The sequence below is a fragment of the Eumetopias jubatus genome, unplaced genomic scaffold (genome assembly GCF_037043125.1).
Source record: "Eumetopias jubatus isolate StellerSeaLion01/CBP00866 unplaced genomic scaffold, mEumJub1_p1.0 scaffold_15, whole genome shotgun sequence".
Classification (NCBI taxonomy): Eukaryota; Metazoa; Chordata; class Mammalia; order Carnivora; family Otariidae; genus Eumetopias; species Eumetopias jubatus.
This window is the reverse complement of record NW_028274821.1, coordinates 90,956,859-90,984,652: the sequence shown is the minus strand read 5'-3', so window position 1 is coordinate 90,984,652 and position 27,794 is coordinate 90,956,859. Positions and strand designations below refer to the sequence as shown.

Below are 27,794 nucleotides of genomic sequence, written 5' to 3'. Positions count from 1 at the left end.
GATGGTGATGAGGAGGGTGATGATGGTGATGATGATGGTGGTGATGATGATGGTGATGATGGTGGTGATGATGATGGTGATGATGGTGGTGAGGGTGATGGTGATGATGGTGATAATGAGGGTGAGGATATTGATATTGCTGCTGCTGCTGCTGCTGCTGATACTGAGATTTCCCATTCTTCCCTGGGTGGTGATCATAAGATCAAGGGACAAGAAAGAGGCCAGCTCTGGACATGGAGAAAGGCAGATTACCCAGAGGAAGAGTTGGAACAGTGGCTGGTGTCTCTGAGGATGAGTTGGGGAGATGGAAGCAGATCAGCCCAGAGTTTAGAAGTGGGTGGAAGGAGGAAGATGCTGCCTGAGGTGGCTTAACCATGGGGAGCCAAAGCTAGTGATTTAAGCAGGTCAAAAGGGACAAGGAACACTAATCCTGCGTGCCCCTACCACAGAAGCCCCTCGCTGGCTGACCAGTTTCCACCTGCATCCTCCAGGTCTTTGGGAGACCTAGGGCTAGGTCCAGTGCAAGTGAAATGTCATGTTCAACTTCTTCCTAAGACTTTAAGAAGAGAGACCAAGTGGCGCCAGGGTGGCTCAGTTGGTTAGGCATCCAACTCTTGATTTCAGCTCAGGTCTTGATCTCGGGCTTGTGAGTTTGAGCCTTGTGTAGAGCTCCATGCTGGGCATGCAGCCCACTTAAAAAAAAAAAAAAAAAGGAATAGTACGGCTCATGGGTGGCTAAGTCAATTAAGTGTCCAATTCTGGATTTCGGCCCAGGTCATGATCTCAGGGTTGTGAGATCGGGACCTGCGTCAGGCTCTGCTCGGGGTGTGGAGCCTGCTTGGGATTCTCTCTCTCTCTCTCCCCCTCTCTCTCTCCCTCTCCCTCTGCCCCACCCTGCCCTCTCTCCCTCTCTAAAAAAAATTAAAAAATTAAAAAAAAAAGAACAGTGACTATATCTTCCCTACCCTGCAAAATAAAGAGGAACTCAGGGATCCTCTCATCCCAGAGATTCTGCTATGTGGTGGCAATTACATTCTCCTAAAATATACACATTAGGACTCAGCTGAAACCAGTGGTGTGCAGAGCCACTTTGTACCAGTTCACCAGAGCTGTTAAATATTCAGATATTTTGCAAGCCAATTGTTAAAGTCATTATTAAAATTAAATTATATATACTTACAATTGAGTAAGTTATATTAAAAAACAAAGGTAATAAATACTCAAAACTCATCACTTCCTAATTATTTTACTATTACCTATATACTCTTGAGATTTATTTACATCTATTATATCTCTGTGGTGAAAATACTGTATTCTTGTTTCCCACACTCAGAGCGATCATTCTACAATGCCCGTGTGATCATGTCCCTCTCAGTGGCTTCCCGCTGCCCTCAAACAAAGCCCAGACTCCTACCATGGCATCCAAGAATCCTTCCTCCAGACCCTTCTGTTGCCACGTCCTGCCTCAACTTTGAGCCTGCAAATACTGACCATCTTTCCGTTCCTGGAGTGTATCATACTGTCTTTCAGCCTTGATAGATGCGCTAATCCTGTAGAAACAGCTAAGGGAGTGTTCAGAAATCAGGTTCAGCTCTTGGGGAGACAGTGATCAGAGGCTTCATGATAACAGGACTTCATCTTTTTATGCATTTGGTTTTTTGAATGAGTATTACATGCACACAGCCTAAGGTTCAAAAGATGCAAAAGGTGGAAAATGAAGACTAAGTCTTCCTCTTGTTCCTGTCTCTCAAGAGTCTCCCTCTCCCCCTGAGAGGCAACCCCTATTATAATTTTTTATTATCTTCATAACAGGAATTTTTTAATCGTGATGGGGGAGAACCATCTAGAATGTCTATCCCCTATGTATATTGTTACTGTTTTCATTTTTCAGAGTTCCCTTGCAGGCTCTGTTCATGGACAAAGATAATTTTTACAAACCTGTGACCAAACCAGAGGTAGAATTTTATGTTCTGCTTTCCCCCCACTTACCATTGTGTCATGAACATTTTTCCCATTGTTTGAAGTCTTCGTAAGTATCGCTTTTAATTGCTACAGCATTAAAATCTGCAACTTTAAATATAGAAGGGTAGAATGGTCAATGGGAAAAGTCTTTAAAAATTGTATTCTTGGGGCGCCTGGGTGGCTCAGTTGGTTAAGCGACTGCCTTCGGCTCAGGTCATGATCCCGGAGTCCTGGGATCGAGTCCCCGCATCAGGCTCCCGGCTCAGCGGGGAGCCTGCTTCTCCCTCTGACCTTCTCCCCTCTCATGCTGTTTCTCTCTCTCTCTCAAATAAATAAATAAAATCTTTAAAATAAATAAATAAATAAATTGTATTCTTTTCTGAAGGTTCTTTTTATAAAAGTCACTCTGTATGTACCTTCAACCCATGGAAAACAGGTAGGAATAAATTCTTTCTTGAAGCAAGGGTCGGAAATGCTCATTTAATTAACTGGGATCAAATGACTAACTCAGCTTTATTTGGCCCAATCCCACCATGGCGGGTTAAATGGCAGCCCCCAAAAAGATGCATCCCCAGAACCTTCAAGTGTGACCTTATTTGGAAAAAGGGTCTTTGCAGATGTAATTAAGGATCTTGAGATATCTCGAGATCACCCTGAATTATCCACGTGGGCCCCAAATTCAGTGAAAACTGTCCTTATAAGAAAGAACAGCAGAAGACCAACAGAGGAGATGACCATGTGACCACTGAGGCAGTGAGGGGTGTGATTCAGTCCAGGGGACGCCTGGAGCCCCCCAGAAGCTGAAGCATGCAAGGAAGGATTCTCAGAGATTCTCAAGGTGACACCTTGATTTCAGACCCATGCTCGCTGAACTGTGAGGGAATATATTTCCATGGTTTCAAGCCATCCAGTTTTTGATGGTTTGTTATGGCAGCCATGGGAAATGAATATACCTACCAAATCCATAACCAGAGTCTCTTCTCTGGGTTCCTTCAATTCTCCGGGGTAATAAGCATCTGCTCCTGAGGGACTATGACACTGAGCCTCACAGCACAAGTACCCTGTTGTGCGAATACCCTCTGGCAACAAAAACTCAGACTCACCAGCATAAAAATCCCACTTAGCTGATCTACACCAAGTTGAACCCTTCCTTCCTTCCTTCCTTCCTTCCTTCCTTCCTTCCTTCCTTCCTTCCACTGATCTGGTTGGACAGTGGGTGCCAATGAAATCATTAGCTGAAATCATCAAGAACTTAAGGGTCCAAAATGAAGGTGGAAGACGCTGGGGTGCCTTCATGGTATTGAAGGGTCAGGTCGCGCTGGGCTCTGTTAAATAACATATGAGTTGAATTCTCGCCATCGTGGCAGAGCCAAACGCTGATGGGATCAAGGTTAAGTCTGTTTGAGCACAGTACACTTGTCTCACCAAACACCACTCAGTGTCAGTGACCCGTCTTCACCTTGACTGGCCACCAGCGCTGGGGGGCCCAAGGCTCTCATAAGCAAACTGGCCTCTTGGATTTGGGGGAAGATACTTTGAAAAGGGATTCAGATTCCTTTCATTTTTCTTCTGCTCGAAGTGAACACAGGCAGACCCCTCTTCTTAGAATATTGTTATTATTGACAACTGGAGATAAAATCTCCTACCTCTAAAGATATGCTTGGTAACAGCTCATGCTATGCAGAGTGGTGATGAATAAGAAAGGGCCTTCTAGCAAGTTTTTGAAAACATCTCTCTCTCAGAACCCCCAAATGGAAGTTACAGCATTAAGTAAATAAATAAAATAAGTGGGCAATCTCATGGTGACATTTTCATTAGCCCACTCCCTTTCTGTCTCATTAGCCTCTGCTGAGGGGAGGAAGGATTTTTTTAATTAGCAGGGTTGAGAAGTCTTGCTTGGGTTGCTTCCCCTCCTGCTGTTCTCAGGATTACCCTGTCAGCTTATAAATACAATACAAGTCATTACAGCCCACAAAACCACCTCAGAAGGCGGCAGAAGAAAAGGGATCCACCCCAGTCCATGCTAAGTGTCTTTGAACAATGCTCTTTTTCTAAGCATTCAAGTATAATTCAAGCGTAATATTGGGATTTATCAAACAGCTCAATATCCCGTCACAGAAAAGCCCTTTCTAGTTTGGGACTGGCCATGTGTTCCCTCTTTTTTCCCTTTGTGCTCTGGGCTGCCCAGGCAGAACGTGCATCTGACAGTGGGACCATGGCTCCCATGTCCCCATTTGGATTTACTTGTTAAATGCTCAAATTGAAAGGCAGACCAGAAACAATCTCCCAAGCCCCCAACAAGTTCCCATATGCATTTCCTCTGCTCTTAGGCACTTGGGGTTTTGAAAACACACTCACTGTTGACATTAATTGTGTTTCAATGAGGGGTGCCTGGCTGACTCAGTTGGTAGAGCATGTGACTCTTGAGCTCAGGGTCGTGAGTGCGAGCCCCGCATTGGATGTAGAGATAACTTAAAAAAATAAAATAAAATCTTTAATTGTGTTATAATGATACAAAGTTCTGTGCATAGATATTTTGCTTCTCTACAGGGTCGAACTGCGGGCTCACAGCTGTCACCCACCTGCACACAAAGCTTTGTGCTCCTTCGTGGAGAACACCCTGTCTTTAAATCTTAAAATGAAAGCGCCTAAAGTTTGAATTGAAAAATAAATTTAGACGTCCATAGAAATGCCAAGTTTACAATTTACTAGGAAACAGTCTCCCAGGTATTTATTTATGTATTCACTCATTTGACAAAACTTCATTGAGCACCTACTTTATACCAAGTACTGCAGGCACTGGGGATAAAAAGATGAATGAGGCCTGGTTCCTGCCCACAAGAAACCCACAAGAACAGACATTATAATACGTATGCTAAGAGCAATGACACGGGCTATTACAGAGGCAAAGAGGTAGGCACATTAAAACATCTCCAAGCAGGGGTAGGGTCAGGAAAGGCTATGATACCCCTTTTTTACAGACAGGGAACTGAGGATTGAGGAGGTAAAATCAGTTCCCTGAGGCCATGTGGATGGAAAGTGGCAGAAGGAGGGTCAGGAGGCAGATAGGTCCACGTTTAAAGCTCATGGCATGGGTAGGACGGGCTGCCAGCAAGATGGTGCGGCTGACAGTGTTTCTCAAATGTGGATTCAGAGCCAGGCACGTCTTCATATCCCTCAGATTCTCTGTGCACCTGTTGCTTAAGGATCTCATCCACTCTGTCCCCACAAACACACCTTCCTTCCTTATATCACCTTTCCTCCCTCAGCTAAATTCAGGCTCACCTGTATTATGTCTTGCTCCCTGATTTTCTTTTAAAGAACTAGAAATTCTAATAAACGAACCCAGGCTAAGGTCTCTGTTACTGGACTCTTTGTTTCTGATAGGAAGTCAGTGGTTTTTTGAATTCCTATTCCCTTGTAGGCAATGTGTTATTTTTCTCTGTCTGATTTCAAGATTTTCTCTGGTTCTTAGCAATTTGACTATATTGTGCATAGGTGTGGTTTTCTTATTTTTAAAAAAATACTTTAAAAAAGAAACCTGAAGTTATAATCTATAAATGTATGTCTTTGTATAAATCTGGGGAAGTTGTGATCATTATTTCTTCAATTACACATACGTTAGACCTTTTGATATAGTCTCATAGGTCCCTGAGGATCTGCCTGCTTTTTTCCATCTGTTTTCTCTATTCCCCAGTTGGATAATTTCTACTGATACAGTCAAGTTCACTGACTCTTCTGTTATCGAGACTCTGATGTTGAGCTCATTCAGTGAATTTTTTTTGTTTCAGATATTTTCACTTCTATAGTTTCCATTTGGTTCTTGTTGGTTCTTTCTCCTATCTTTTCATGTATTATGAACATATTTTCCTCTACATCTTGAGCATAGTTATAATTACCACTTCAAATTCTTGACTATAAATTCCAAATATGAGCAATCTATGAGGTTTGTCTCAATTAAGTGTCTTTTCACTTGACAGTGAGTCATGTTTTCCTATTTCTGTGTGTTAAGTACTTTGAAATATACTCTAGACATTGTGACTCTGCATTAGGTTATATTCCTCCTAGGAATTTTTTGTTCTGTTTCGTTTTGTTTACAAGTGGCTAACTTGATTGAACTCAAACTAAAAATTCTGTCTTCTGTGAAGGGCAGCAGCCCAAATCCAAGTTCACTTATTTTAGCCTTGGTTGAACTTTTTTAAAAAGTCTGTCCCACCCATATGTGGTTCAGGGATCTTACAGAGACTTAGGCAGAGTTATATACTGAATTTGGACTTCTCTTCTCTGGTTCTCTCTTTTCCTGGATTCTTTCTTCATTTCCCTAGTGACTGTGGTTTGCTCAAACTCCATCTTCTGGTTCTTCAACCACAGGTTGGATAGAACCACAGGTTTCTATCCAAATTCTAGACACTGTGTGCAGCACTGATGGTAGCCTGGCATTTCACTAAAAACCATTTACCAAATGGGAGAAGCACTTCCTGCTTTTCTCTTCTTCCATGGGTCAGCATCTTCTTCTGGCTTCTGTATCCACCTATGTTCGTTCCCTTCCCAGAGCCTTCGGGTAGTTGGGTTTTTTTTGGGAGGGGGTTGGTTGGTTGGTTGGTTGGTGTTTTAAATCTTATCCAGAGTTTATTAGATGTTCCCTCTGGGAGGGTTGGTCTGAGAGGAGCTTACTCACCATGACCAGAGGAGGAGCAAGTGTTCTGTTGTGTAAAATGGCTTAATATGGTGTCTCCCCCTCTGGACATATCCACGGAAGTCCCAGCTGCCTCAAATAAGAGGAAGGATTCTGTTGAGATTTTCTAGTACCTTAGCAGTCTGGTAGGAAGAGTTAGGACAGAAGGGTTTTTCTTCAGATCACGAGGAAGTGGTTTCCAGTTCATAGGGTAGCTCTAGTCATTGGGAAAAAATGGAAACATTCTTTGTTATATTTAACTTATAGGTAGATGTTAAGGTCACTTCTAAAACTTTTTTTTTTTTAAGATCAACATAATTATCCTTAGGCTATGATTTGGAATGCTCCTAGTAGCACATCATGAGATGTAATGCTTACAAAATCTTAGGAAGGAGAAATGAGGAGATAGGCTCAAAATGGTGAACTGAGGACAGATGTCTACCTTCGCACCCTCCCAAAATACCATGAAAAAAAAAAAAAGAAAGTATTTTTCAAAAGGAAAAAGTCCAATATAGTGTAAGAAGACAAGAAAGCGCTCCATCAGTGAACCAGAAACTTTGAGAAATTTCCAAATGATCCAGATCAGACAGGACCAGACATATAGAAAGGCAAAACCAGAGGAAATGACCACTAGAACTCTGTGTAGGAGAGGACTGCTATGGGACCAGGGAGTTTTCAGGAAAATGCCTGGACCAGATCAAACACACAGAAAAGGGGAGTGGCTCTGGGGCAACAGTCAGGGACTGAGATGCTTGCTTTTGGAGCAATCAAGTTGGCTCAGCCTCTCTCCTTCCTGCATTACTCCATAAGCCCCCTAATCTATCTCCTCACGGCCACCCTGGGCACCCCAATCTATGCTCTGTAGCCAGAGGATCTTTCCAATGCCAATCTGACTGTGTCCCTCTGCAGCCAGTCCTAACCCCTGCTTAAGGGACTTCACTGACTTCTGTTACTCTTGGGCTACAGGTCAAACTCCCTGAGTGGCCTCTGCTAAGGATCTGCATGATCCCTGCCTCACACCATTCTCTCCCATCCCCACGTCCCAGCCACTCTGGCCTTATTTCAGTGCCTTGAATCCCCATACTCTCTCCACCACAGGCTCTTTGCACATGCTCCCCTACGTGGCTGGAATGCCCTTGTCTTTCCCCTTCACCCCCCCCCCAAACCTGTCCCATACACACACATTCTTCCCCTGGTTAATTCAAATCCCAGCTCAGTCTTCATTTTATCCAAGTAGACTTCCGTGGCCCCCTGCCCACGTGAAGCCCCCTGGATGCCCCAGAAGCTTCTCCTCCTTGGCTCTCACCACACTTGAAATCTCACGCTTATTCATGATGTTTTGATTAATGCTCATCTGCCCAATTAGACTGGAAGGCTTCAGAGAGTAATGATCATGTCAAATTTTGTTCATCAATCTTTCTCTAATGCCTAGCCCAGTGCCAGGCACGTATATTGGAAATTCAGTAAATACTAAGGTATTTGTTGCTTAAAACAGAAGATGGATGAATGCATGGATGGATGGGTGAGCAGATGCATGGATAGTTAGATGGATAAATAGATCTGTGGAAGATAAAAACGAGCATTCTGTGGAATCTGCCCTCCAAGAGTATTTTGTGGTTGGTTGGTGACCCAAGTTAGTTATGCTTAAGCATTAAATACCAACAAGGCAAAAGTACCGTAGATGGCACAAGAACATATGTGATTGCTTATCCTATGAGTGGTCCACACCCCATGGAGGGGAACCATGGAGCTCTAAATGTTTGCCGCATCCACAGCCCTCATCGGGACGGCAGCCTCAAGTCCAACATGGAGGATGCCTCCCTACAGGTAGCCCCATTATCCTTACCACAACTCATGGACTAAGGACCAGGACCCAAGCCCAAAGCAGTCACCTGTCAATGTCCTAACCCCAAGTACCTCAACGTGTGACCTGATCTGGCCATAGGGTCATTTCAAAGGTAATTCATGAGGATGAGGTGATAATGGAGTAGAGTGGGCCCCCAATGCAATAGGACTGGTGTCCTTATAAAAAGGGGAAATATGGACATAAATACATACGCAGGGAGAATGCCATGTGAATATGGACACGGCCATCTACAAGCCAGAGAGGGAGGCTTGCCGTACATCCTTCTCTCCCAGCCCTCAGAAGGAGCCAGCCCTGCCAACACCTTGATCTTGGACTTCTAGCTTCTGGGCCTGGGCGGCAATAAATAACCACCACCCACATTGAGGTCATTTGTTACAGTAGCCCTAGCCAACTCAAGCAGAGGGCAAAATCACCAGCCCCAAGAACGACCAGAGCAGTCCTGATGGGGCAGGGGCATGGGGTGGGGCAGCACAGGGAGAGCTGGGGGCCAGAGAGAGAATGGGTGGCTGCAGAAAAGCAGCACATTCGCATTGGGAAGGAAGCAATGAATGGGCTAGAAGGGGAATCTTATCTCAGGAAAGAAAAACCTCTTACAGCCACATAGGGGAATCAGGCTGCTCGTGCCCGGGGAAGGCAGTCCTGAGTTGCCCAAACCTGGCCGAGACTGGCCCAAGTGCGGCTTGAAATGTATTCTCCCCAGCCTGGAAATAACTCGGCTGCGGGCTTTTTGCACTGATAAATTCATTATGTTATTAGGTGGCATCTTCTTTATATTTAGATTAATAACCCCATAATGATCACCTGGGCTGATTTAGATGGGTGTCATTTTAAGAAATTATGGTTCCGATCCATCTTCTCTTTCCCCTTTGCCTTGGCCCTCCCTGAATTATTCCTGAGGAAGAAACCAATTAATAGTAGCTTGGCTGTGGTAATGCAGCCCTGCTGTACAATGTAGCAATGCCTAATGGAGTTTTAATTTCCCCACGGTGAGTCAATATTTGCTTTAAGAAAGAAAAATGTCACCATAAACCACTGCCCCAAATGAATTTGGTAGCACAGAGGGTGAGAGAGTCTTCTTTTTTAGGTAAACAGTGATGGCAGGTGGATGGGGAGGTGGGGGGGCCTTCACTCTTCACAAATCGGATTGTTTATGGTCTTTGCTGCTCTTTCCTACAATGGTGGTTATTAAATATTTTGTTTTGCAAATGCAGAGAACTGTCAGGGACTCACCCACAGTTTAAAGGGCCTGAAACAAAGTCGTTATAATATAGAAGATGAGCAATTTATTCCAGCCTGTTAATAACTTGTGGGGAGCAGCGAGGGGAATATAAGAGTAAGCATCCCTCTTTGAAGACATTACGGGCCTTTCTTATTTCCCCCAACTAGGGTGGCGTGTGGAAACCGAATCCTCCTTTCGAAAAAAATGGATTCGACTTTTCAGGATCGTGCGAGGAAATAAAGTTCTGCAATCCTCTCTCTCATAATAAGTCTGTCCAAAAATGATGTTGCTCATTCCGTTGAAAGATAGTTTCATTTCCTACTCAAAATTGGTATGAAAAATTTGCCTTGCCAAATGAACATTGTATACTGAACTTGTCAAATCCTTTCTCCTGACACAAATAAAAGATAACATTGGGTGGCAGCATGTAAAACAGCTCTGACAAGATAGCAGAGGGAGACAAAGAAATATACATATTTTTGATTCTCTCTGTTTTAGAAGCTGGAGTGGGGGGGTAGGCACCAGCAGGATGACTGCCCACCTTGTGAATGCTTCAGGTAACAATTGAACAAGTCACTTTCATGTAGAGTTTCAATGCTATAATGACCCTGTTTCCAATTAGCCAAAACATGACAAAATTTCAACTTTTATAGCAGCAAAAGCTGCCACGGAGAAGACCACCTGAGTGACAAGGCTCCTCATTCAAAAGTTTACGGGTGCACCGTGCAGCTGTAATTACTAGTTCTAACACAGTGGGAAATTATTCCTAGCGTGTTTAAAAATAAATAAGGTAAATGATCACCCTTTCATTAGATCTGTACTCATACCATATAAGTGACTTTTTTTTTCCTATTAAAATTGTTGATTGAAGGCCGTTAGCTGTTTATCAGCTCAAAATTACATTTCTGCTCTCTTAGGGGCTGCCGACGCTCAGAATCACACTCGGCGCCTAGTTAGGAACAAGAAAAGACTCCTAAAACTGCAATTTCAGGGGGAAAGAAAACACAGGCAAGAAACCCAGATTGCACCTCTGCGTCCCCAAAGGCATCACGCTTCTTTGTTCTGCTAAGAATAATTAACCTCAATCTCAGCTCCGGGTCCCTAGATTGATTATCATAGTCATTTAAATACTGTAATCTCATTTTCAGCACCGGGGTGAGGAGGGGGGAGAGAGAAATGGAGCGAGGCTGGAGAGAGAAAGAGAGCAAGGCTGGGAGGGAAGAGAAAACAGAATAAATTATCTGACAAAGGGAAGCGGGGCCTTTCTGCTCACAGAGCCCATTTCGGATCCTTCCACTTGATTGGAAAAGTTGATGAAGTTTAAATGAAGCAGAATTAGAACCTCAGGCCGCTGAGTATTGACGCGGGCTACGCGAGCATGTGCAACTCAATAGTAACCCCCCCCCCAACCCGGTTTCGGTGGAAAACAAGAGACAGACCTAAATGGTATAATCTTCAATCGAATCTAACATCCACACTGACAAGGCAAGGTAATGAGTTAGGCCAGATCAGGCCTGTTGGTTAAAGAAAATTAATCCCTCCCGCCGCCCTAGAGGGCTTTGATGCCTATTGTGTGGGCCCCTGTCCCAGTCTATCTAAATGCTAACTAACTGGGAGGGTGAGGGTGCAGTACTGTGCTTTTCATTGCGGGCGCTAATCTGATAACAATTTGCTCTCCCCGATTAGGGAGGCGGGGAGGGGACGGGGTGATGGGTGGGAGCAGAGGAGGGGGCGCCTTCCTTCCCTTTGAAAGGGGGAGGCGGTTCTGGTCAGCCTGGATGCCAGTTGTCCCCCAGCCTGCTAGCAGGTAGGTGCGCACGTTTAGAATAACCTAAACTCCAGACTTCTGTGCCAAGCAAGGTATCCACGCGTCTTTCCTCTTCGGGCTTGCCTCTTCTTGAAACCATGCGTTCACCCAAAGTGCAGTCTCCTGACCGTCTCTGTCTTCCTCACATTAAGCTTGCTCCAGACTTTCCCTCCAAACACACTCAAGCTCAGGGTGTCCCATTTCTCACCTCGCCTGGCCATTTCTACATCTAAAATGACTTTCCCTCATCTCAGCCCCACTGAGTGCTGCTCAGTCCTGAGGCCGCTCCAGGCTGGGGACCCTCTCCTCTTCCTAACTAACTCTGTTAACAGCCTTCTGCGTCTGGGCCACCCCCCTGGCCCTCCTGATTTCAGCCTCTTGCAGCCACTTCTAGGTGTGTGCAGGTCCCCAACTAGACTACACGCTCCTCGAGAACAGCAAGCACACTCGGGGTGAGGTTGACCCTTCAGATCTACGTAGATTTTTTTTTTAAAGATTTTATTTATTTATTTGAGAGAGAGAGAGAGAGAAGCAGGCTCCCCACTGAGCAGGGAGCCCCATGTGGAGCTCTATCCTAGGAGCCTGAGATCATGACCTGAGCCAAAGGCAAACGCTTAGCCCACTGAGCCACTCAGGTGCCCCTGGATCTATGTAGATTTGATGACGAAGATGAACTGGATTCTTCCTCCCGGGTAATGGACAATGCAGCACAACATAGAAGGACCATGACAAGCTGTGGACTCACAAGGCCACGGCACCAGCCCCTCCTCTGCCATTGACCCTCTGCATGACCTTGGGCATGCTCCTGAGTCTTTCTGAGCTCCAAAGATGACCTTGCAGAGTTGAGATCCTGTCTGCAGGAGGCTGGCACTTGGTAGGTACCCAACAAAAAGTGCCGTCCATGGCCACCAAGTTCTGATCTGTGCAGTGGTTATGACCACGGGCCGTGGCGGAGTCAGAGCCCGGGCTCGAAGCCCGGCACCTCCTCTGCATTGGCTGGATGATCATGGGCAACGTGTGTGACCTCTTTAAGCCTCAGCGTCCCCATCTGTAAAATGGAAGGCCAGCATTCCCATCTCTTAGGACTGTTGCAGAGACTTCGAGAAGATGGTGCCTGAGAAGGGCTCTGTGGAGGGGGCCTGCTGTCAGCTGGCACCGTGAAGCGGGGGGGGTCACTGCTGGCCAAATGTGGCTGCAGCCAGGAGCTTCCTGGGAACCCAGACCCCAGGGCTCAGCGTCCTCCCACTCCCGCTCCAGAGGGGTCAGGCCCACAAGCATCCTGCCAGGAGACTCAGGGAGGATCCGTGGAAAGAAGCAAGCGGCTGCCTAAGAAAAGATGGAGCTTTCAGAAACGCCGGACAGACGCTTTCCTCTTTGAAGGGGAGTTTTTAAAAGACTTGCTCAAACCTCAAATGTATGCCCACTGGGTGCCTCCAAAGTGAGCAAAATCTTCAGTGACAGTTTATAAAGCTTTCGGAGGCAGCCGCGAAGCCCAGCACTCGCCCCTGGGGGACCCTTGGTAGCCCTCCAGCAGGTTCCCTCCAAGGGCTCGGTGGAAATTCGGAGCCTGACAGACTGGGGGAGGGGGGCTTCTTTAATTTGCAGAAAGTAAACAAATCGCAGTCGCTAACCCCAGCCACCAGCCCCGTCAGTCGCGGCCACACCGAGGCCTGGTAGGGGACTCAGAGGATAGCGGAGGGCGCCCCCTGGCTTCCTCCAGTCAAACCACAGCACCCCAGCGGGGTTCCACCCCTGTTTGGCCTGTGTCCCCCTTAGTGCAGGGAGAGGGGAGCTGACACCGCGGCCCCGCTGTGGACTCTCAGCCCTCTGTGCTCTGCCCCGTTTATCCACTCACTTTGGCCCCCACAGGTCTCACGGCCTGACTGGAGGCCCTGCCAGATCTGGCCTCACTCCCTGCCCAGCCTCCCTTCAGGACTTCTCCCCTGACACTTCACTGCAGTTCCAACTGCCTCCTTGCCGTGGAGGCACTAAACCTCTTATTTTGCCTGGAACGGTCTCCACTGATGGCCCACCCATGAATACACGCACACTCTGCCCCCAGCACCTCTTAACTGACAGCCTCTACCCAGTTCTGAAGGTCGGGCTACAATGTCACGTCCTCAGAGTAGACCTCCCCTAGCCTCCTGGTTGACCCCCTTTAGCGCCCTCGCCTCCCCTGCGATGCTTCTCCATAGGTCTGGGATAGTTGCCTTATTGTCTGTCTTCAGCAGGTCTTGCAAGCTGCCCATAGACAGAAATGAAGGCTCTCCTGCCCACCAAGGTACCCTCAAGGCCCAGCTATGGACTGGCACCTACCCGCCCATCCATAATCATTTTGCAAATGGTCAAATAAGCAAATGAAAGGTCAGCTTAGGGTAATTCTCAGAGGAGAAGCCACTCAGGCGTGTAGGACCGAGGCTGAGACCCTCCCAAGGTTTCAGGGTCAACAAGAGACTGAGAGTTCGTCACTGTGGTCCTGGGGCTGGTGTGCCTGGTGCAGTGCTTACAGAATGAATGCATGACCCGTAACCAGAACCAAGGACTCTCAGATCTGGTCGTCTGCACATTCTTCCCCCAGGCCCCTTTCAACATGCCACGCCTTTTCCTAGAAAGCTGCACACACACCCCCTGCCACCCCACCATCAAAGTTGGATTTACCCTAAAGTTAATGAAACTTTAGCTTCAGGGTTGCTTCCTTGCACGTGGCCACATCCAAGGCCTTGGACGTAATTTCCAACACTATTTATCTGTTCCTTAAAGAGGGATCTCAAAAGGGCATCAGCTGCAGGCCATACAAAACCTGGGCCCACCTCTCCCTAGCCCCCCAGCTCCCTACATACACTTACCAACCTTTGTGTGACGATTCGGCTCCAGCCACTCAAGCCTGAGACATTCCCTTGCCTCCCCCACCCAGGTGCTGCCCTCAGCACTGAGCCAGGATCCCATCCAGAGGATGGCTGTCCCTGCATGGGTCCCACTTAGCTGTTTGTTTTTCTGGCTGTTTCTGCTTACTAGATTATAAGCTCTTGGAGGGCATCGCCTATCTCCAGGTCAGTTTACCCCCACATCCTGGGTGCCTAGCTCTGAGCCTGGTGCACTGTAGGTGCTCAAAAGTGTCTCTCAATTCAAGCATCGAGTAAATGAAGGTATCTCCTGCTTCTTTCCTCATACTGAACACAGGATCCTACAGTTGTTCGTTCTTAACGAAGACACCTTGCCCATTTCCAGACTCTGTGCCTTTGCTCAGGCCAGCCCCGTTCTGGGTCCCCCTCCTGTCCCGGCACGCCCCAGCGCCCAGCCTGGCCCACAGCCCCGGCCCAGATGCACAAGCTCTGATATATGGCTCACCTCACCCTCACCTCTCCTTTGCCTTTAGTAACTTTTATTATGGGTTGTGGTGTGCAAAGTCTGGTTCACCCCTCACCAGACCATAAACTTCTTGGAAACAAATCCTCAAACTTCTTATGTTTTCACCAGCGCCCTGCACACAGTAGGGGCTTACTAAATTTTTGCTCAGTGATTGATGGGCCTGTTAACAGTCTCAGATACACACTAAAAAATAAGCCAATAAATGAGCAAACAAACCAATAAATAAGCAAGCCAACGTCTCTGTCTTGAAAGACCCACTGGGGGGCAGAGGGGGGAGATGAATGCAATTCTACATAATGGGAACATTAAGATGGCATTTGAATGTGGCAAGACAAACTCACTACTGTCCAGTTAGGTTGCCTGACAAAGTTGCCAGCAAATTTTCTAATCCCCTCAACTGAAATGTGATAGCCTAAAGATCCCCTCTCTCGGGGTGCCTGGTTGGTTCAGTTGGTGGAGCAGGCGACTCTTGATCTCAGGATTGTAGGTTCAAGCCCCACATTGGGTGTAGAGATGACTTAACAATAACATTTTTTAAAACGGTCACCTCTCAATGTCTTGTTGGGCGACCCCACTGCTGTGGGGGTGCTGTGGCATCCGAGCTCACTAGGGCTTTTTCTCTGGTACCATGGCGCTTCGACGTGATGCTGGGCCACATGACCAAGGCGTGGCCTTTCACTGATGCCAGACCCTGGAATCCAAGACTTTCTGAATCTCCACTTTCATTCCTCTGGACCAACACAAAAGATTTTGATCCAGGCAAAGAAATGTGTCATGTATGCTTCTGGGTTCATTGGTCTTCCAGATATGTATAGTTTGGTTCGTATAAAAGGTCAAAAGTCCTTCTCTTGGGCTCATTATGTGTTTTCTACAATGGTTTTGACTGGCGGCTGTCCCCACCACCCCACGTGGTATGCATGTTGACCCCTCTGCTCATTGACCCCCTGTGAGTCAGTTTCTTGACCAAACGCTGACGTGCCTTTAAATTATTGGATGGAAAAATACAGCTGTTTTCTTTATAAAGCACATTTATTTGCTTCCCTGAAACGCTGTACTTCGTGCCACAATGAGGCATAAGGGCTATGCTATGACAGGGCTCTGGCCCACCCTGAGCTTAATTTCTGGTGTACCAGATCAATTCTGTTTAAAATCCTAGATGAGTTTATGCTGAGAAAAACCCAACCAAACCAAACCCTAGGAAGGTGGTGCACCAGGGAAACAAAGCTTGTGTGGTAGTCCATGGTTGCTCAACAAACCGGCCCCCATGCCAATTAGTTTATCTGATGAATTACTGAGCCATACTGCATGGATTTTTGGAAATTCTTTTTATTTATTTTTTAACTACCATGGGTAAAGCTGGAAATAGACAGGCCCCAGACAAAAGCCAGCAAACTTTTGGAAGCTATCACTGAGGGAAAGGGGAGGGGGATTTAAAATTGTCACAAAATGGGGCACCTGGGTGGCTCAGTTGGTTGAGCATCCAACTCTTGATTTCAGCTCAGGTCATGATCTCAGAGTTGTAAGATCGAGCCCCACATCCAGCTCCACACTTGGCGTGGAGCCTACTTAAGATTCTCTCTCTCCCTCTCCCTCTGTCCACCCTTCCTCCCCCCCGCTCATGCTCTCACTCCCTCTCTCCAAAATAAATGAATAAATAAAATAAAATTGCCATAAAATGTGTGGGAGGGGAAACAAAGGCAAACAAGGGAGAGAGAAACAATTATAATAGAACAGTCTCATTTCTACAGTCTTTGTATTGGGTTTCAAAAGCCCTTGGACCATGCGGGAGCTCACCGTGAATTCTCCAGGTGGTCAGTCTCTGATTCAGGGTTCTTCACCCTCAGCACTGTTGACATTTGGGACCAGATGCTTCCCTGCTGTGGGGGTTGGAGGTGCAGGGGAGGATGCTGAGCAGCATCACTGACTTTTGCCCACTCGATGCCCATAGCACTCCCAGCCCAGTGGTGATAACCAAGAAGGCCTCTAAACATGACCAGATGTTCCTTGGGGAGCAGAAGCACCTCCTGCCTCAGTTGAGAAGCCCTGGTCTGATTCCAGAAGGTCACTGTGTGTTCCGTAAGATAGCATCTCATTTAAATCAGTCTTCGTTGCATCCTTGACAAGTCGACAAGGTAGGTATCAGCACCCATACTTTACAGAGAAGGAAACTGAGGCTCAGAACTTAAGCCACTTGCCCAAGGACCCTCGAGAGAGCTAGAAACCAGATTGTTCTTACCCTCAGCCAGGGCGCACTCACCAGCGCCAGGGTGCACAATTGCAAGAAACTTGAGACGAGGTGGATGACGGTATTTTTCTTTTATGGAAGTAGAGTTGACGTAAAATATATCGGTTTCAGGCGTACAACATAGTGATTTGACAATTATATACACTACGAAATTCTCACCATGGCAAGTGTGGCTGCCATCTGTGGGCCGCACTATTTTCAACAAGAGCACGAAGTAGAAACAAAGCAGCACTTGGGCAGATTTGTCTCATAAATTTATTTTATAAGTTCGGATTTACAACATGTACTTAAAAGTTGATGGATGAGAACACAAAGGAACACAAATATCGGAATAATGGAAAAGTAACAAAAGTGGGCACGCCTGCGCCCAGCATACCTGTCCTCTCACTGTCAGCTACTATCACCCATTTTACAGACAGGAAACTGAGGCTCAAAGGTAAGGAACGTTCCCAAGAAAGTGGCTGAGACAGAGCTCACCCTTGGATCTGCCTGGATCCCAAGGCTGCCGTCTGGGGTGTGGCATATCTGCCTGGTTATGACTACATTTGTCTGTGTGTGTGATTGTAGGAGAACAAAATCTACAGCCCGGAATTGTGTTAACAGTCTTCATTGACTCAGGAGCTTGAAAGGAGAGTCAAGGAGCAATTTCATGAAGAGTTGAATTGTTACCAATGACAACAAATGCTCTCATTTTTTTTTTTTTTTTACAAATACAAAAGTCGGAAAAGAAGCACACAACATTTACAATATACGCTAAAACCAACCACAACACAGTGTGATTGAGACTGTGTTGTGCATCCACTTGCTTTGGCCTGACCAGCCAGAAGGTTCTGAAGCAGGAGCAATGGGTCTGAGTTTGAACAGAGCCCAGTTCCCAGGGGCCATGGCAGAGCTGTGCACACCGTCCCGCACGAATGGATTTGTCCAGCCTGAGAGTCCAGAATGATCTGTGCTTGGTTACAATCTTCCCTGTCTGTGACATATCCACTGTAGTTCCAGCACAAACACAGAACTGATAGCCCCCGAACTAGTCAACTTCATTGCTAATGAATTGGTGGTCCCCAGTGCAAGCATTTCATATAGAACACATTTAACTGAGCTTCCTTTTCATTACACTTTTTGAACAGTTAAAGATACATTTTCTCAAGAACAGTGTGGCCAAGACATTTTATGGGGAATCCCAGTCCTTCTGGAGACCACTGAACAGCTTGAAAACCACTCCAATAGAAAACAGGGATTGGAAATTTTGTCCACAGGACCAGTTGTAAATCAAGAACACCTTGTCTTTCAAATAAAGGAGAAGCTGCCTGAATTATACAATGAACAACACTTGAGCCTGGAAGATTCTGGAAGGTGCTGGAAGCGACTGCTGACTTGCTCACCGTGGATTCAGAACTCTTCTGAGGGACTGGCCTTCCCACCACGTTGCAGTGTTCTGAGAGCCACATAATCAGAAGGTGGATGGGTTCACACCAGAGGAACCCCAATTCCAAGGGTTTATTTGCATTAACATTTCAGAGCCAAAGCACCCCTTCTCCAGAGGGACGGAGGAAGGTGGGCTCCTCCATTGGGGCATCCACTCCAGGGGCTGGTGAAAAGCCTATGAGGGAGCAATTTGGCTTTCTGAAAGGGCCGGAGGCTGAGCAAGATTAGTTCACTGCTTCAGCCCCTGCTCCCCAAACGGTGTGACTGGGCACCAGAAAGGGGGAGGCTTTGATTTAAAAAGAAGGAAAATGTACAAAGGACCAAGAGAGAGAGAAACCCATGGCTTTCCCTGGAGAAATGAACCCTACCTACTGGCTAGTCGAGAGGGGCCCTTAGAATGGGCAGCTCAGTCCTTCATCCCCCTCGTAACATTTTATTTTCTCCTTTTACATCGTAATGGAACGTAGAAGGATCTGAGCAATCAGAGGTATATTCTCTTCAACAGATAAAACCGAGTGTAACATTTTCAGATTTTACTCAAACGTAATAAAAATACTGACCCACGCTGGGATATTTGTACAACTGTGTGTTTGTCTGCCTGCCTTCTTTGCGTTTGTCTCGAGGCATTTATGTTCACCAGCATCAAGATTTATTAGGGACGCTAAGCCATTAGTGGGCATGGTGTGGTTGCCTAATTTTGTAGAGCATCCAATTTGCACACACTGGCTCTAAATAAATGCTTCCTCGTGATGATAATGATCCCAGCAGCGGCACCTAGTCTCGAAAAACCAGAACTCCATTTGAGGTGGAAACTTTTGAACACTTAGGATATAAGGAGGATGAAATCATTTGGCCCCAGAGAGCTGAGTTTTCCTAGTCCGCCCCTGATCAGAATCTAACTCTCCACCCTTCAAGGTCCAGTTCCAGGTCTGTTCCTTCATAAAGCACATGGAGTCCGCTCAGGCCTTCCTTCCCCTAAATCTGGACCCTCTGGCTGGTGCACTGCCCTTGAAACTTGCAAGGAGTGACCCATGGCATTGCTTATCCTATTATGCATGTGGGTGCCTATGTGTGTGTTTGTGTGCAACAGTAAGAGCTAATTTCCTGAGAGCTTGCTTTAAGGCAGGTGCTGTGCTAAGCAATATATACATACACGCTCCGTCTCTCCAGCCAAACAGTTAACTCCTTGTGGCTTGTGGGCAGGGTGAGGGCCGAGATCTGAACTTGTTCCTATGCATCCCCCACCCCCACCGCCCAAGAGAGCTTAGGATGGTGCTGGGCACATAGAAACCATTCAATAAACACTTCTTGGCTGTCCACAAATCCCGGGAAATTAGTAGAGCTCACATTGGAAGGAATGTTGAGGAAAATGATATTGGAATCAGATTCCTTTGTGAACATTTTTCGACTGCCTGCCGTATAGAAGTAACCAATCTGGGTTGTCATTAATTAATTGGTTACATAATGTGACCAGAAGAGCACGGGGCTGGAAGTCAGGAGACATGAATCTCATCCCACTTCTGTGACCAAGTCGAAGGGCACCTTGGATGAGTCTCTTCCTCCCCCTGGGCCTTAACATCCTCAAAAAAAAAAAAAAAAAAAAAATGGACTGGATGTCTGTAAGCCTCCTTCCAGCCCCAAATGATGTGATTTTACAACTCTATTTCACAAATGCATGCATTTCTTAGTGACACAAACCCCCACAGAAAAACAAAGTCAGTAATAAATTATGAAAAAAAAATTGGGTGCCATGATCATGTGCACTTTCTAAGGGTGCTCGATTCAATAAATTCCACCCCTGTACATTGCCTGCCTCTCCAGGGTGACGGAGGATTCAAGGCTGTCAGGGGAGCAAACCAGGCAGTCTCTCCCCTATAATTGTATTGACAGGATATCAGCTGAGTTTCGATGGCAGGCAGGGTGCATCCTGACAGCTTCTTTGAAGGAGCCTTGAAGGCTATTGTAGCAGGATCCTATGTTGAGTCACAGAATTCTGAGGGAATGGGAATCAAGCAGAAAGAAGCTTGGTCCTTTCTCTAATTTTATATTCTTCCCAGAGAGTCACATTTGAAGGAAAACTGGCTAACTGCACGTCACTTTATACAATAGAGTAGAAGCCCTTTCTAATGGAAAATATTTACCTCTTTTTGCAGCCACATTAAACACCCAGTTGATCTGATCAGTCCCACTAATAACCAGTGGGCTTGATTTTAAATGAGGCAAGGAGTTGTTGAGCATTTGTAGATAAAATACCTGCTTGGATGTCTGAGTTTTTCACTTTTCACTTGGTTACTGTGTGGCATCTTGCAGACACATTCTTGAGTAACTGATGTGTATACGTCCTGGTAAATTCCATGGGTGTGAAATAGCAGTGTTGGGTTTGTTCAGACGGTGTGTCTGCATTTTAAATTAAACAAATCCTGATCTTCTTCACTGGAGAAAACAATTTGAGCAACAACCCCCCCCCCCACCATAGGGTGGAATCAATGACTATTTCAAGGGTGGTAGATTTTTCCATATAGATGCAACCTTCAGGTTCAGACTTAGACAAGACCAAAATATACTTCATCCACATCCTCTTAAAGACATCCTTGGGAGAGGGCACTCCCACCTCTGCCACACACGAGAAGGTGCACACGCACATGGGGGTCTGGAAACGTGGGCTTGTGCCCCAGGATACCACAGTGAAGAAATCCACAAGATGAGCATCAACAGAATCCCAACAACATATTAAAAAAATAATTTTTAAAGGCTCCACAATCTTGAATGCTTTCCAATCTTTTTTGCTTTAAAGCCGAAAATCCCAAAGTGCTTTCATAATTTAAATTTCATTTAAATACAGGAAGCTGTTTGGAGTGGGAAAACAATGCTGGGCTGTGAGCCAGTGAACGTAGCCTCTGACCCAGGCTCTGGCACAACCTTGTGCAAAGAGCCCACGACAGATGGCCTCAGTGTATCCATCTGTAAGGAGGGGTCTGGAAAAGGTAACAGTCAAGGCTCTGTCTTGCTCTCAATGTCTCTGCAGCTTTTAGTTAGGCCAGGTTTTGGTAGAAAATCTTGTAGCGGTGGTAAATATTGAAATGGGAACATAATCTTAACTGCTACAGAAAGGAGCTTAGAGCCCATCAAGAACTGGAGGGAGGAAAGTAAGGAGGAAAGGCTAGCTGTCCCTGACCCGAGAAGAGCTAGGCACCATCACCAGAGTGTGCCTGAAAGCGGCCCCCTGCTGCTCAGGTTGGCTCACCACTTGGCCAGGGCGGTCCTGCTCTTCTTCTCATGCCTTGAAGACAGAAACCCCTCCCGGCTGTGGGTCAGTCATCTGCACATCTTCCAACCCTGAAGTACAGGTTCAGGAATTGGGGAATTGAATTCATTCTGGAAGCTGTTCAGCTAGTGCCATCCAGAGGCCAAATATTGTCCTTCTTGATATATAGGATGAGCAACAGGAAAGAGGGGAGGTTTTCACTCATACGTGTATATTACTTATATAGTATACATATATGCATGTGTGTGTATGTGTGTACTTGTAAATATAAAATGTACGTGTATGTGTAATACACGCATGTGTACACATATGCATATACCTATCGGTATGTACGTATGTATATGTGTGTGTATATGTAAAGACAGTTGACCCCTGGACAAGGCAGAGGGTTAGGGGTGCTGACTCCCAACTACTTGAAACTCCACTATAACTTTTTTTTAAGTAAGCTCTACGCCCAGCGTGGGGCTTGGACTCACCACCCCAAGATCAAGAGTCACATGCTCTACTGACTGAGCCAGCCAAGTACCCCACCACTATAACTCTTTACTCCCCCCAGACTTAACTACTATCAGCCTACTGTTGAGCAGAAGCCTTATAGCCAACAGTCAGTTAACACATATTTGTTATCTATACACTGTATTCTTACAATAAAGTAAGCGAGAGGGAAAAATTATGTTATTAAGAAAATCAAAGAAGATGGACATTAAGGAGGGCACATGATGTAATGAGCACTGGCATTATATAACACTGATGAATCACTGACCTCTACCTCTGAAACCAATATACATTATATGTTAATTAATTGAATTTAAATTAAAATTTCTTAAATATAATAAAACAACAACAAAAGAAAATCAAAGAGAAAAAACATTTACAGTACTGCAGTACAGTATTTATTTTTTTAAATGTGCATATAAATGGGCCAGCATAAGATCAAATCCACATCGTTCAAAGGTCAAACTTATATAGCTTGGGGTGGGCATCCCATGCTGCTAATTTACTGGGGAGAATACGAATAACTCTATAATGCGGCTTATTTTATATGTAAGTAGAATGGAACTGGCCCTCTAGTACCTGCCTGAGTGAATGCAATGACCTAACACTAAAGCGGCGGCCGATCAGAGGTGAAGGACTTGATTCTCCCCTCGATCCCAGAATGGTGAGCCCCATCTGTCCCATCTGTCGGCTGAGAGTGGCTCTTCTCACCTAGATATTAATAAAGGACCTTGTTCCACTTGGTGGGGGGGGGGGCGTGCTAAGAAAAGGAGCACATTGAATGGAAGAGTGCTAGTGTGATAAGCCAGTGCCAGGAACAAAGTTTGGGGAAGGCAACAGGATAGAGTGCATGTTTTCGTAAGAGTAGTCAACTCAGCTAATTCTAGCACAATGTTAAGAAAGCCCCGGTTCCCTGAACCAAACAAAAACAAAAACAAAACAAAACAAAAAACCCCCACAAAACAACAGCAAAAACCTCTGGGCTCTGACGAGCTCCTGGCGTTCAAATACATTTTTACCGAATCCATGGTTACCAGCGGGGCCTTGCACGTCTGGCACCCGGGAACTGCGTGCATTTTTGAAAGCACACTGCCCTCCAGTGGCACAAGACAAACTTGCTCCCAGACCAAACTTGCTCCCCGAGAGCCAAACCTCAACTTGACTCTTCCTGTGGCCCCGGGAAGGTGTGGCGATGCCACGCCATTGTTGGGTGATCACCAGTCCCGAAACCTCTGAAGGGAGGGAGCGTGCAATAAATGGGAAGGCGATCTAGTTAAGAAACCGCAGCTCCCTCCCTCCTTCGTGCCTGCGAGCCCCCTAAGGGCAGAGAGTTTCGCGCTCTTTTCTCTTCGGGCTGTAATTCTGGATGAGAGTATGACTGGATGGAAAGTAACTTGTGGAGTGATGCTTCCAGGAGAGGGACAGAACCCTTGCTGCAGCGTAGCGTGCATTGTAGCGCGCAGGGGAAAGAGGGCAGGCAGCCGGCACCCCGAGAGGGCTGGCAGCTGGCGAGTAAGGACAGAGTCTGGGTGCGTGTTCCCTGTCGGTCACCCTGTGGGTTCGCTGACGGGCTCCCGGGTGAACAACTGCAGCTAACCCTGCGGGCTCACCGCGCGTCAGCCGCTGTGCCAGGGGCCCCTATTCAACCTTCCCCATCACTCCCTCTAAGGAGCGCCGTTATCATCCCACTTTGAGGATTAGGAAACTGAGGCGCAGAGAGGCGACGCGACCTGCCCAGGAGACCGCACAGGGGTCCAGATCTGTCTGGACCAGAGCGGGAGCTTCCAACACTGCGCTCGGTCCGCTGGGTCCCATGGGGCCGGGGCTCGGCGGTGGAAGGCCCGGTAACGTGGGTGCCCAGCGAGGGGGCGAGCGCCGAGGGGCGGCGGGCGTGGGGGCGGCTCACCTTGACGATGAGCGGGTTCTGAAACATGGAATCCCGCACGACTCCCAGCCTCTCGTTCTCCATACCCGGTCGGATGTCGGCCACGGTCAGGGGCCTCCGCGGTGGCGGGCAGATCTGGCTGACCGTGCGGCGCACCGGCTGCTTCTTCCATCGCTGGGGGTCCTGGCGGGAGCTCTGGGTCTCTGGCATCCTGACGTTGCGTGCAGGAGGTCCGCGGGCTGGCTAGCTGGGGCGCGCTTCCTTGCTGGCGGAGGGGGGCGCAGAGCTCGGAGGGCCCCCACCACCAGTCCCGGGACGCACCACCCGGGGCCCCGGGGTGGGCCCCAGACGCCCGGCCCCCTCCGGAGCGGGGAGCACCCACCTCGCGCCGCCCCCTCCTCCTAAGGAGTTCTAAAGCCCTATATAAGCCCCGCTGGTTCCTCAGAGCAACTTCTGGGCACCGCCTTGCGGGTTAGGAAGGGACAGAAAATCAAGACCACCCCTTGAGGAAGAATGGAACCGTCTGTCTCCATGGCGACGGGACGCCAACGGCGCCGGAGCCGAGGGGCCCGGTTTTCTTTCTTGAAACTATTGGTGGCCACCAAAGTGAACTTGCTTAGAGTTTTCTTAAATAGATATGAAAAAAAACCAAGAATCGCCACTAGGTTGTGTTAAAAGCAACGGGGCTCTAGAAGGCCATCTACACTTGACTTCCTAGGCAAAGATACCTCCCTCCACCCACCCCACTCCCCTCACGGCCCCTTACCATTCTCTTCCCCTTCCACACGCCCCCCCACACACACACTGGGCTAGAGCGCTAAATTTTTCATGACGAAATAGAGATCTGCATTCCAGGCCTGATGTTACTGCTAATCCACTTGGGTGATCTTGAATCAGTCGCTCTTTTGGGTCCTCGGTTTTTCCTCCTGTGAAATGGGTGAGGAGGAGAGTCTAGAGTTGAATGAGATCAGTGGTACCCAACTTTGTGCAACAGAATGAAGGGAAATGGAAAAATACAGATCCACCGACTTAGAATATGGAAATGGAATCTGGGAATCTGTATTTTTAAAAAATCTCCTTCCTCCCCTTTGGACTTTTTTTAAATTTTGAAAAAGTTCTAAACTATAGAATAGTTGAAAACAGAGTACAGTGAAAACCCCTATAGATTTCACCTAGGTTCACCATGCACAGACACACATTGCAGAATCATCTTGAAAGTATCTGTTGACAGCATCATATGTGACCCTAAACGCTTCAGCATGTATCTATCTGCCAATAACGGGGACATTCTCACATCACTACAGTGTCATTATCATGTCCATGGATCTCAGTATGACATAATAGTAGCACCTGATGTCTGTATGCCAAGTTGGGAATCTGCATGTTCTAAAAGCTTCCCAGGAGTTTGGCACAGTGCTTTTGGAACCACTGGCCTGGATGATCTCTAGTTCCTTCTAGTTCAGCCTTTTGTGGGTTTGTTCACCCCTCATCATCTTCATTCAATGTGCAAATACCCACAAGGCTCTGGGTAACAGGGTTCACCAAGAGCAAGTTGCACCAACGGCAAACTTGCACTTCAAGGCCTTATAGACCAACAGTGGACAACACCAGTACTGCATTTCCAGAACAGGCCAGACAGACTTCCAACTGCTCATCCAAGACTGGAGAAGCTGTTGGGTGGTGATGGTGTGTGATGCGATATGTACTTATGATTTCTCCAGCCTGCTTTACTTCCAGACTTTCACAGAAATACAGGTTGTGCACTTTTTTTAAAGATTTTATTTATTTATTTGAGAGAGAGAGAGAGAGAGAGAGAGGGAGAGAAACAGCATGAGAGGGGAGAAGGTCAGAGGGAGAAGCAGGCTCCCCTCTGAGCCGGGAGCCTGATGTGGGACTCGATCCCAGGACTCCGGGATCATGACCTGAGCCGAAGGCAGTCACTTAACCAACTGAGCCCCCCAGGCATTCCAGGTTGTGCACTTTTAATGAAAACCGCTTGGCAGCTCACACAGAGGAAGTCAGGTGGTAGGTGTAGGTGATGTGGGAAACAAAGGCAAAAAAAAATTAAATTTCCTTATTACCTACAGCCCACTGACAAGTCCTTGAAACAGGCAGAGTGACATTCCTCTAGGAATTCAGCTGCCTCGATATTAATATTTTGCTAAGGGCAAAGGGCAATCTTAGCCCAACCCCCAGCATCCTGTAAGTCTACTTCAACATATATAAATTCCTTTGGAAACTTCCTTTATCTCTATCCCCCAAGATATGTGTTGGCAGTCATCCCCCAAGCATATGACCCACCCATATACATCTGAAGGGTCTCATGACTCAAGTTTTATTAGACAGTAATAAATGACTTTTCCTAAGAGCAGCTAGCCTCCTCAAGGTCCTGGAAACTTTGCTTCCAAAACTCCCTAGAGACTTACGCTAGCCCTAACCCTTCCCAACTTGAAAGTATATAATCTGCCACTCCTCATGACCCCAGTGCAGCTCTTTCTGCCTACAGGTCCTGTCCCTGTGGTTTAATAAAAACCTTTTTTTTTTTTTTGCACCAAAGACATCTCAAGAATTCTTTAAAAAAAAAAAAAAAGATTTTATTTATTTATTTGAGAGAGAGAGAATGAGAGCCAGAGAGCACGAGAGGGAAGAGGGTCAGAGGGAGAAGCAGACTCCCCGCTGAGCAGGGAGCCCGATGCGGGACTCGATCCCGGGACTCCAGGATCATGACCTGAGCCGAAGGCAGTCGCTTAACCAACTGAGCCACCCAGGTGCCCTCAAGAATTCTTTCTTGGGGTGGGCTCAGAACCCCAACATCTTTCCTATATCACAGGGAGGGTCAGGATAGTGGAATAGTAGAGAGAGCGCAGGTTTGAATCCTGCCTGGGCCACATAAATCCCCTTGTACAAGTTACATAAAGCCTTAGTTTTCTCATCCAGAGGGTGCGGCTGATAACACCTAATAAAGATAATCCTACAACACCCACACGGGCTTGTTATAGGATTTAGTGGGGGGGAAAAAAACTGGTTGCCAATATGTTTATGTTCACAATTCAATGAATCTAAAAGTTTGAGTGGTTTATATACTGGCCTCGACTTAAAAGGTTGACTTTGAATCATAGGCCAAGTTTCTTCAGGGCGCAGTTGCAACGGTTGGATTGGAACACAAGGCTCCTTCTAGCTTCCCGTAAGCTTAACCCAGCAGCCTCTGCCCACCTCTGCCTTCACCGTCTACCACCCTCCCCTGTATTCACTCCGCTCCAGCGGCCCTGGCCGGCTTCCAGTTCCTCGAGCGACCAAGTGCATGTCCTCGGCCCTTGCTTCCAGCCTGGAACAATCTTCCATCTAGATTTCTGCTCGCCGTCTTCGTTTACAACTCAGCTCAAATATTACTCCTCGAAGAGCCTGCCCTTCCATCTACAGTGGCACTCGCTGTCTGCGCTCATTCTCCAACACAGTACTGTTTCCCTTTTTTCCCTTCCTTGCAGGATAACCTGACATGATCTTGGTTGATGCGTTATGTCTTCCTCAGGTCCGGGACCTCACCGGCTGCTTCACTCCTGGACTAGAACAGAGCTCCGCA

General features: G+C 47.0%; 1 protein-coding gene across 1 annotated transcript in view; it reads right to left on the bottom strand.

The window, feature by feature from the left end:
- Positions 1 to 24,424, bottom strand: part of CFAP77 (cilia and flagella associated protein 77) — a 123,894-nt gene extending 99,470 nt beyond the window's left edge. The window contains exon 1 of the mRNA XM_028090475.2: positions 24,236 to 24,424. Coding sequence (XP_027946276.2) covers positions 24,236 to 24,424 — 189 coding nt within the window. The remainder of the gene's footprint in view (positions 1 to 24,235) is intronic.
- Between the last annotated feature and the right edge of the window lie 3,370 nt (positions 24,425 to 27,794).